The sequence below is a fragment of the Glandiceps talaboti genome, chromosome 7 (assembly GCF_964340395.1).
Source record: "Glandiceps talaboti chromosome 7, keGlaTala1.1, whole genome shotgun sequence".
In the NCBI taxonomy this organism is placed as follows: Eukaryota; Metazoa; Hemichordata; class Enteropneusta; family Spengelidae; genus Glandiceps; species Glandiceps talaboti.
In genome coordinates, this window is record NC_135555.1 from 2,559,730 (window position 1) to 2,570,510 (window position 10,781).

The following is a 10,781-nucleotide window of genomic DNA, read 5'->3' on the forward strand; positions in this document are numbered from 1 at the left end:
AATTACTACATTAATATTAAGACGATTCATTTAATATATTAGGCAGATATTGCACCTTTTGATCACCTATTTGCATCGACCCTTTCTTAAGTACAATTTTGAGAGAAAATGTTATACAAATGTGAAATTGTCCGTTATCATAACCCTCAACCCCTGTCTTCAGCATGATTAAACAATATTGGTTACCATGGTTACGGGTGTCGCATCAGACTTGTTGGTTCTTTTAATGTCCACCAATAATTATAAAGAATTAAAAACACAAGAATTGCTATCAGTTTTGTTCATCTGTGCCATGCCAGGGGTTTGATTTCAAATCTGCCATGTGCATGGTTATTTGGAACTCACATGTAATCTTAAAGGAAACAGAATTTAGATGATTTAAAAAAAAATACTTGTACTTTAAAACTACAAGTTCTTGTCTTGATTTTGACTTCCCATGAACCAGGAATCTTTTTCAGCAGATGAAGATATTTCAAAGTCAATGTCAAGAATGTCAGTCCATTAGGATGTGTTTGAAGTCTTCAAGAGATTTCTTGATTGCGTCAGAACTCTCCAATACTTCCTTTAGTTTCTGTGCTTTATCAAAAGCAACGTTGTAATCGCAAAGAACGTCTCTGATAGCCTTTTCCCATGAAGTAATGTCATCTCCTTGGCCAACTTCGACGATGACATTGTTTGCGTAAATTGAACTTTCTTCAGTCTCTTTCAAGAACTCTGCCAACCCGGAATTTACTGTCACTAGCGTGGGTAATCCGGTTGCCATGGCTTCGAAGCCAACCAATCCGAACGGCTCACTTCGAGAAGCCATGATGCAGAGATGACTTTGCTGGAGATCCGTACGAATTTCATCTTGCGTCCCGTAGGGCTTCATTACCACTTTGAGTTTTCCACCACTACGGTACTTTTCAAAGAATGCCTTGCTGTCTGCGCTTTCGTTCTCTGGCACGCCGCGTATGACCAATGTAGGGATGGGCCTCTGTACTGCACGAAATGACCTTGTCACTCTCACCATTGCTTCAGCAACGATATCATATCCCTTCAATTTCTCTACACCTTTAACTCTACCAAACGCAATAACTTGCAGTGCGTAAATAGTTTTGGGTTTCTTTATTTTTACATCGAAGAACTTTTGATCAGGTCGAGGAATGAATTCGATATGTTCTGGTTGCTCCGAAAGGGCCCGGTATTTGTTTTCGTTATGGTCTTTCATCCGAGGTCCGACAGAGACCATCACATTCACTTCTTTCGCCGTTTCAAGATTGTTGTTTTCTTTGATCTCAACTTTTTCCGCAGTCCCGGTGACCTTGTGAACATCAGTATCTTCTGGAATGATGTGATTAAACATGATTACTCGTGAGTCCTTAAAAATTCTGTTCCTCATACCAAGAACCGCATCATTGGTGATCGGGATATGTCCGACGAGAAGATCTAACTGTTGTATTTCATCACGAAGGTGTGGGAAGTATGACTCGTGACAGTTCAACCACCGCGGCGTTGGGTTTTCATCCTTTTTGCATTTACTTTTGTTCGGTAAAATAATCCGAATACCATTCTTTTCTATATCTCTGACGTCATCATTGCTGGCTTCCAGTGCCGTTACATAAACATCAAGCTTGCAATCTTTCGCTAGCTTGGCGACCTGCCGATGGACAGTAGACACCCCACCTTTGGCCGTCCCCCATTCGTCATTTACGATCAATATTGTCCTGTTTCTGTAAATCCAATGGTAGTGAGTCATTAGTTCATAATGTCATAATAATCATGAAAGTGGTTTCAAACTAAGGAAACTCAACTGATATTTCATTCTGTGATAAATATTATAGTCTACTATTATTATCAAGAGAGGCAAATATCAACATACCTGTCATTCTTAACTCCAGCGACGTCATATCTAACCCTTTTGGAATTTTCAGTCCTGAAGGAATGGAGAGAGAGAGAGAGAGAGAGAGAGAGAGAGAGAGAGAGAGAGAGAGAGAGAGAGAGAGAGAGAGAGAGAGAGAGAGAGAGAGAGAGAGAGAGAGAGAGAGAGAGAGAGAGAGAGAGAGAGAGAGAGCTCTAATCAGATTTCGTGAATTCTTACACTAATTTGACTGGAAGGGCACTACTACTATCGGGAACTGTCGATATTTGTGAAACCCAATAGTAGTACCTTTCCAGTCAAATAAAACAATAATTGATTGAAGTACTTACTCATATAGTTGTCCATAAACAAAGGACAACTTAATATTTCATCAGGGATAAGGTTGATAGATGGAATTTGTTCAATGTAATGTGCCAAGACTAATAAACATACTTGCAATGTCTGTAAATGATTGCCAAAACGTGTCCTCTACCAGCTAGTGATTGCGTTTTTGAAAGAAATGGTTGAATTTAATATTTGTTTTAGATTAAGAACAGTTTCCTATACTAATCTACTTCAATATCAGTTACAAAAAGGTGAGACGACTTCAGAGAAAAGGGTTGAATTACAGTTTGTTTGATCCACAAATATTTTGAACAAATTACCAGACATACATATACATATACATATACATATACATATACATATACATATACATATACATATACGTAATATACATATACAATAGCATGCAATCTGCATGAAGATAGTTGTAAGGTCAACAAAGAAAAAAGAATTGTTTCTGGTCAGGTCGGTCGCGTCGGGTCTTTTTTTTCGTGTTTGTCCAGCCCATGCAGTCTGGGGGAAACACAAAAACAACCCTCCCTACTTCAGTGAAGACAACTGCAGAGCCAATTATGAACAAGCATATGACATCTGCCCCACATACACACACTTGCTATAAAGTACTAAATAATAACAGTAACTACCATAAATAGTAGACTGGGTGACAGGTTTGTTAAGACTAATAATAAAAATCGTGTCGTCGCACCATTTTAGACAAACTCTCCTGACCAGAAACAATTATCTTTTTAGACACTGTAGTCTAAACGTACTGCGTGTATTGCATGGCCGCCCACTGGACGAATTCACATTTTACGATATTAAAGTTTGACTTTCATTGTGAGTAACTCATGACACCATGTGACACTGTGGCTGTGAACTCGTCGAAACTGTATTTCCTGGTCTATAATCTAAAAATTCCTCTATTATTCCCAAAGTAGGTCACAACACAGGTCCTCCACCTATGACCACAATGGCTTTGTCCGTTTATTTGCTTTCAAACCATTCTTTCGTCACTGACAACTTTCAAGGAACTTGACACGCCAAATGGATATGAACATATACTCCTCAGAACGTACGACAATATGACTGCATTCTATATACTTACATTTATCAACCACAACGACTTATGGTAAAACATCGACTTAGTGCACTGTCAACAGCTCACATCGATATGTATAAGTGTCACCTGACTGCCAGGTACAACTCTTATATATTTAGCTTATAGTGTACTGTCCTCAAATCACAATGCTGTACATTTCGTAGAAACTCGACCATATATGGCCACCGACTTGCATGATAAACACCACGTGTGAGTGAGTGAGTGAGTGAGTGAGTGAGTGGGTGGGTGGGTGAGTGAGTGAGTGAGTCAGTCAGTCAGTCAGTCAGTCGGTGGGTGGGTGGGTGGGTGGGTGGGTGGGTGGGTGGGTGAGTGAGTGAGTGGGTCCCCGGCGTCCAATTTCGTGTCATATTCATAAACAGGAAGTACATCATAAAATCCCATTTCTACTTAGATATCCATGTTTATAGACCATAATATGTTCAGAAACAAGTGACGAAGAAACGTGGGTTCAAAAATGTACTTTTAATGAAAAGAACAGATAAGTTCAACCATGTCACAAATCCGTCCTTTACCTGGTTTCACGATATTCGTATTTTTAGTCAAACATTTTCATTCATGACACACTATAAATCACACTCGTGTAAGGTACAGATACTATCCTGAATATAGTAACAACACCACATAATATGTGTACACCTTGGAATAACATGAATTTGTTGTGTTTTACCTGCTGCAATATTCATCCTCACTGAGTCCACATACAATGGAGTAACTTAGCATAGTCATGGACAACATGCTATAGGCCATGGTCAAGGTTATATACTAGTAATAGTTTTCAATATTGAGTTATTTCCAATAAAAAATTGTGGTTCGAAAAATGTTACCATATCGGTTACGGTACCTGTCGTTTTCGGTACGTATACGATGAGGGACATGTAGGTATCTCAAAAGAACAAAAAATGTCTTTTTTCATTACTATGAAGGACTTGACTAAGTGGTCAAACTTAACAAAGTAAAGTTCCACAATGCTATAAAGTTGGCACTCATTCAACCACTTTGCTATAAATAGCTATTTTGGAGTTTCCAATCCTAAAATATGTATGGGGTATTACCAGGTTTTTCGATGACGTCATCATAAGATCACTCCACTGCACACTCTCACTCATCACACACAATTGCAATTGTGCATCATATTTACATCTTTATAGACCAGTCAGAAAACAGCTTGTGATCTGATGTAAAGTGTACAGTAGATTCAGTTTATACCCTTTAACGTTTTCAAATATCTATGCCATTCATAACTATGGCTACTGTTGAACTTTAAGTAAACAAACAATAGCATGGTTGCTATGGGGATACTAATACCAATTCATGGTCTGGTAAAAAAATGAAGGATTTATATATATTAAACACATTGTCAATTTTACTCGAGGACCGGAAAATGACATCCTTTCGTTTTGAAATCTACTGTTTTATTTTATTCCCTTCTGAAACCTACCAGTGTTAAACTTGTTGCCATGGCATCAATTGTCTGTCAAGCACATCGATACACTATAAAACATACTTATACGGAGGAGAACTATTACCGAATCGTACGAACTTTAGATATACAACCTTTGGTATTATTGCATTTTTAATTTAATTACTGGAAAGTCCCAATGACTCAATATTTTTAAAAGTAAACAAACACTTTTAGTATCTTTGTTTGTTTGTGAAGGCAATGACTACACTCTGCATTATATTACAATGTGGCAGTATGTATGCCGGGTCACGGTACCTTATATGGCTATCGAGTTCACCCGAAATGACTTCTATTCGAGACAATCATTGATATACGTATAGTACTGTGACTGCGCACTCAAACACTGTAAGGGTCTAACCAACGCCATGACAATACAGGGGCTTTCCAGACTAGTGGAGTAGTCATACCTCAGACCACCATGTTTTCTTTTTACTCAGACTAGTTGGGTAGTATTACCTTGCCATACCGCAATATGCCATAGAGAATCTATCAAAGAACTTCGACAACTCCTGAACAGAATTCAGATTACCAAAAGTAAAATCAATAAACGCACAATATTTATTACATACATCAAAAAATTATTGATGATTAACTGAAATGTGAGAAGCCGCGATTTCTAGTTAGGTAAAGTTGGACTTAAGGGTACGACCAGACACACCAGTATCCAGGTAGACTTTAAGTACTGTCAAATTTATTCGCCGATACACTTCATATGAAGACTGATATGAGAGAGAGAGAGAGAGAGAGAGAGAGAGAGAGAGAGAGAGAGAGAGAGAGAGAGAGAGAGAGAGAGAGAGAGAGAGAGAGAGAGAGAGAGCTAATCAGATTTCGTTCATTTGTTGCTTTTAAAAGCACGATTAGTGTACATTTTATTGTTTAGTTGGTATTTAGGCTATAAACTTGCGACAGTGGTTGAAGGTTTGTGGTAAATGTTGTCCTGACACACTCTGTGATGACACGCAAGTACGCTCCCTAAATTCCTTATCGGGGCAGTCAACATATTGAGCTGACTCCGTGTAGGACACCAAATGCTGTTCAACCAAACTACAAATGTACTAGGAATTGCTTGAAAGGTGTATACACTGAGTACAATACATTGTTGATAAGCTTAGGTCGTATGAGAACTAAACGTATACATAGTGAGGGACACTGCTAGTGGACGAGACGAGACGAGAAGTCGACGACGTGATAACTTGTACGTGTATGTGGTGGTGAGTAGGAGCTGTATTGACGAGTTACAACGCTACGTCTAAATTATCAACCTTGACACTAGCTGTCTACCAATGCAATCCGTTAGTTATCGAACAGTTACACAATATGATAATACTAGTAGCCAGGGAGTTGTAATCAATAATTGTGACAACAGGAAGTAGTTTTCTACCAATATGGCTTGTACCAGATTGCTTTGCAGCACCTCAGACCACTATATTTCCATAATAGTCATGATAGGGATCTGGGGCTGCACGTACACATATTAGCTCATGATTGACGCATGCCGTTTATACACTCAGTCTGGGTAGTAAAGTTCAGGCTGTCATACCAACTGTCATGCTGTCAGCGGTGGTACGAATAAGACCAAAAACACGCCCAGTTCTTTTATTAATAAAACATCGTCTTTATTCATAGAAACCATGTAGTGAAAACTGTTGGCGTTGAAAGAATTTAACATGTGATACATACCAACACAAGTCTAGTTCACGAAGAACTTCAACTTGACCCTCACATGTCAGTACCTGACGTCATTTGTAAATCAATTATAAAGATAACATTTTCCAAATGATGTGTTTATGAGGGGCTCTGTTTAAGTTGTTATTGTGTGCCATAACTATTAAGTAGTACACGTTTTCATGATACAGACAACCCCCAATTCGTATTTCAGAGTCCAGCTAGGTAATAGTGAAAAATACGAAGCATGTCGGCAACGGAAGAAACGTAAGTGGTGTAGTGTATATTATGTGCTATATGTATTTCTTTCACTTCCACCCAAATATACAACCCATTATGGAGCTGTATAATGTCAACATTGCTGAGTGTGAGATATGTATATACTGGGTAAAACTATATTTTTACAATGAGAAATGTTGCGGGAAGAATTGTTGTAATAATCCTCATTTAGTCTATAATACACACGCTTTCACATGTAAACATAAACTTTCAACCAACAAAGATAACCCCTAGTGACAATGAACCATATCACGAGGTATGTACACGAAAGTCATCAATTACACCTGGTTAGTGTGTACTTGATATTACACCTGGTTAGTGTGTATTTGATATTACACCTGGTTAGTGTGCACTTAATATTACACCTGGTTAGTGTGTACTTGATATTACACCTGGTTAGTGTGCACTTGATATTACACCTGGTTAGTGTGCACTTAATATTACACCTGGTTAGTGTGTACTTGATATTACACTTGGTTAGTGTGCACTTGATATTACACTTGGTTAGTGTGCACTTGATATTACACCTGGTTAGTGTGTACTTGATATTACACCTGGTTAGTGTGCACTTGATATTACACCTGGTTAGTGTGTACTTGATATTACACCTGGTTAGTGTGTACTTGATATTACACCTGGTTAGTGTGTACTTGATATTACACCTGGTTAGTATGTACTTGATATTACACCTGGTTAGTGTGTACTTAATATTACACCTGGTTAGTGTGTACTTGATATTACACCTGGTTAGTGTGTACTTAATATTACACCTGGTTAGTGTGTACTTGATATTACACCTGGTTAGTGTGTACTTGATATTACACATGGTTAGTGTGCACTTGATATTACACATGGTTAGTGTGCACTTAATATTATACCTGGTTAGTGTGTACTTGATATTACACCTGGTTAGTGTGTACTTGATATTGCACCTGGTTAGTGTGCACTTAATATTACACCTGGTTAGTGTGTACTTGATATTACACTTGGTTAGTGTGCACTTGATATTACACTTGGTTAGTGTGTACTTAATATTACACCTGGTTAGTGTGTACTTAATATTACACCTGGTTAGTGTGTACTTAATATTACACCTGGTTAGTGTGTACTTGGAAAGAATATTGAAAACAAACAAAACGAAAAATGCGAACAAAATGAGATGAAGTCTTTATAGTCTCCTATGAAAATAATCTATGAAAATAATCTGAAATAAAAAATGAATTAAACTGTTTCCAATATCTACCTTGTACATTTCTTCAGAAAGGGTCGAAAAAACGAAAGCGTAGGGATATTCCTAATATAGTCAAAGTTAAAGATACACTTTCTATTTTACAAAATAAACACTTTGCTAAATACTTTGTAGTTGTCATCTAAAACAATAATGTTTTTTTGGGTTTCTGTTTAATATAGATCTTTCGTCTGTATTACATGACAATTGTGTTCATAATAATTACATCTTGGCGTACAGAAAACCATAGGCCTTGTTTTACATATAAAATACTAGTACACTACAATAGTCTGTCTTGTAGTTTGATTTGTGTCATTGCATTTATAGTTAGACTTTTTATGTTCGGCCATACTGTGTTTTGTGGGGGCTGTCTGTCGTCCCTGACCTAAAAACGAGAGGTCAATACTACTATATCAGAGGTATGATGTCGAGGGTGACATTTACCCTTTATATGTCATGTGATGTCAACCGTGTCCATGGTTACACCTGTTGTCGAACTATCTCCATGTACATGTTGTTGACACTCGAATGACTAAACCAGTGAAAATTCATATGATATTATAATGTTTTCAAAAAACGATATTGAATATGTGAACAGTGAGACGCGAATATACAACAAAGACTTAAAATTAAATGAAACAAACCCAGTCTTCAGGATTGTGTGCATCTTGCAAAGTTTAAAACAGGACATTCAGGACGAGAAAAGAAAAACGACAAAAGGTCTGTCTGAAGGATAGTAATATGAATGATGATGAGGAATACTACTTATAGTTATAAACCAAATTGTCTACATACACTTGTCATATACATGTAATGTGAATGGTGACGGGAATACTACTTATGGCCATTGTATAAACCAAACTGTCTGCATACACTTGATGGCCATTGTATAAACCAAATCGTCTGCATACACTTGTCATATGTATAACAATTCCACATTTTAACTTGTCTAAATGTTTGGTTTCTAGAGCTGGGAACCCTAAGAGGACTAAAACTGTCGATAGAAGGTATGTGGTTTATCTCGCCGATTTTTTATGCTTCCAGGACACAAGACTTAGTTTCGAATACTTGTACATACACGAGCAATCTTTCTTTTAAAATTCAGAAAGTTGTATAATTTAGAAACCCAGGTTTCAGTTTTGTGAGCGACAAGTTTTATTTATAAGTCTTTAGTCTACAGGTTGGGGAATGTTACTGCTACAATCAGCTATTCATATTAATCATATTCGTTCATTACATAATGCAAATGCGAATAATTGTCTAGGCTTGTAAATTACTCTTACCAGAATTTATCAAAATTCAAAATGTGATATTTTCTATCTATTTAACAGGTCAGTCTTATTCGTTAATGATGAGTGGGGAGCGACGAAAGGTGGAATGTCGACTGTTCATCGTGCAATTGCTACCCTGGCTCAGGAATGGGGACTGGATGTCCACGTGACGGCAGTTAGAGCTAGTGAAGATGACATAGCTGACACAAAAGAGAAGGGTATTGGATTAATTCTGCCAGAGACTAAAAAACACTATTCAATAGAACCGACAAAAGATTGGTTGGCACTTCATGCTTCCTACTTTCCCAATCTACGTAGTCAAATCCCAAACTTATATGTAATTGTAGGCCATGGCTCCATCACCGATAACATTGTTATTGGTTGGAAGGAAGAAGTGTTCCAAGAGTCAAAAGTGGTCCTTTTTTATCACGACATACCAGAAGACGTTGACGTGTTCAAAGACGATTGGACACCAGCAGAGGTTGAAAGGCGAGAAAGTGGTCTGCTAGAGGCAGCGATGAAGGCACACGTCGTTTTTTCTATTGGACCTCGAATGAAGAGCCATTTCGATAACAAGTTCAGGGCAATACCAGACGATTTACTGCCTAAACACATTGAATATTTGCCACGACCTGACCAAAAGTTCTTCGACTTAAAGTTGACAGAACCTGGCAGTAATGACAAATTCCCTTGGAGAGTTATTGTGTTCGGTAGAGTTAAAGGAAAGGAAAGGTTGAGGGGATATGATCTTGTTGCCGAGGCCATGGCCAAAGTTACAGCAAGTTTTCGTTTTGTGCAAAGGGATGCCCCTAAATTAGTCATTCGTGGCATAGAAAAAGATGACGATGATGCCAGCAAACAATTCTTTGAAAAGTACAAGAAGAGTGGACATCTTCAGATGGTTATGCTGCCGTACGGAACACAGGATGACATTCTCAAAGATCTCCAGCAAAGTCATCTCTGCATCATGGCTTCTCGAAGTGAGCCGTTCGGGATGGTTGCCTTTGAAGCCATGGCAACCGGAATTCCGACATTGGTGACAGTAAACTCTGGAGTTGCAGAGTTCTTGAAGGCGGATGCCGAATGTTCATATTACGCAAGAAGTGTCACTGTAAACGTCGGTTTCGGGGATGTCTCTAGAAAAGAAGATGTTACAAAATGGGAAGATGCCATCAGGGATGTTCTTTGCGATTATAGCGTCTCTTTCAGGAGGGCACAGAATCTCAAGACAGAATTAATGCATTCCAAGGCAATAAGGAAGTCTCGTGAAAACTTTAAACGTATATTGACCCGGTGATACCAAAGTGTACGTGGATCTATTTGTCGGTACGGTTGAAACCAACCGATGAAGAGTCTACTCTGCGCGGACAAATAATAAGACGTTTCCGAGTGATCTCAATTTAGTCAACGACTCCAGGCACATTTAGGGAATAGTGAATAAATACTTTTATTCGGTTAATTCATGATTTGATAACAAAACGAAATTATAAAATGCTCTTTTTTCACCTATAAGCATGATACATCTAGAGAGTCATGACTAAATATTGGTCTATGAGGGGAAAAGTGCTATA

The 10,781-nt window shown here is 38.0% G+C and overlaps 2 protein-coding genes across 2 annotated transcripts; one reads left to right on the top strand and one right to left on the bottom strand.

Moving 5' to 3' along the window:
- Positions 1-3,471, bottom strand: LOC144437771 (uncharacterized). The gene is made up of 3 exons (XM_078126792.1): positions 3,291-3,471; positions 1,862-1,915; positions 1-1,712 (listed from the first exon to the last, which is right to left on the bottom strand). Coding segments are annotated over exons 1-3 (1,275 nt in total). The 5' UTR covers positions 3,293-3,471; the 3' UTR covers positions 1-493.
- Positions 3,472-5,792: 2,321 nt separating this feature from the next.
- On the top strand, positions 5,793-10,507 carry LOC144437378 (uncharacterized). Its single transcript, XM_078126304.1, has 4 exons — positions 5,793-5,978; positions 6,647-6,699; positions 8,908-8,946; positions 9,271-10,507. Exons 2-4 carry the CDS (start codon positions 6,680-6,682, stop codon positions 10,505-10,507), a joined length of 1,296 nt encoding a protein of 431 aa, XP_077982430.1. The 5' UTR covers positions 5,793-5,978; positions 6,647-6,679.
- Positions 10,508-10,781: the final 274 nt, after the last annotated feature.

Bases quoted from the DNA above. Each gene is read 5' to 3' on its own strand.
- LOC144437771 (XM_078126792.1), bottom strand. The intron at 1,713-1,861 runs GTATGTTGATAT...TTGGATTTACAG, and splicing joins GCTGGAGTTAAGAATGACAG to AAACAGGACAATATTGATCG.
- LOC144437378 (XM_078126304.1), top strand. From the start codon at position 6,680: ATGTCGGCAACGGAAGAAAC. The intron at 6,700-8,907 runs GTAAGTGGTGTA...TTTGGTTTCTAG, and splicing joins ATGTCGGCAACGGAAGAAAC to AGCTGGGAACCCTAAGAGGA. The intron at 8,947-9,270 runs GTATGTGGTTTA...TCTATTTAACAG, and splicing joins ACTAAAACTGTCGATAGAAG to GTCAGTCTTATTCGTTAATG.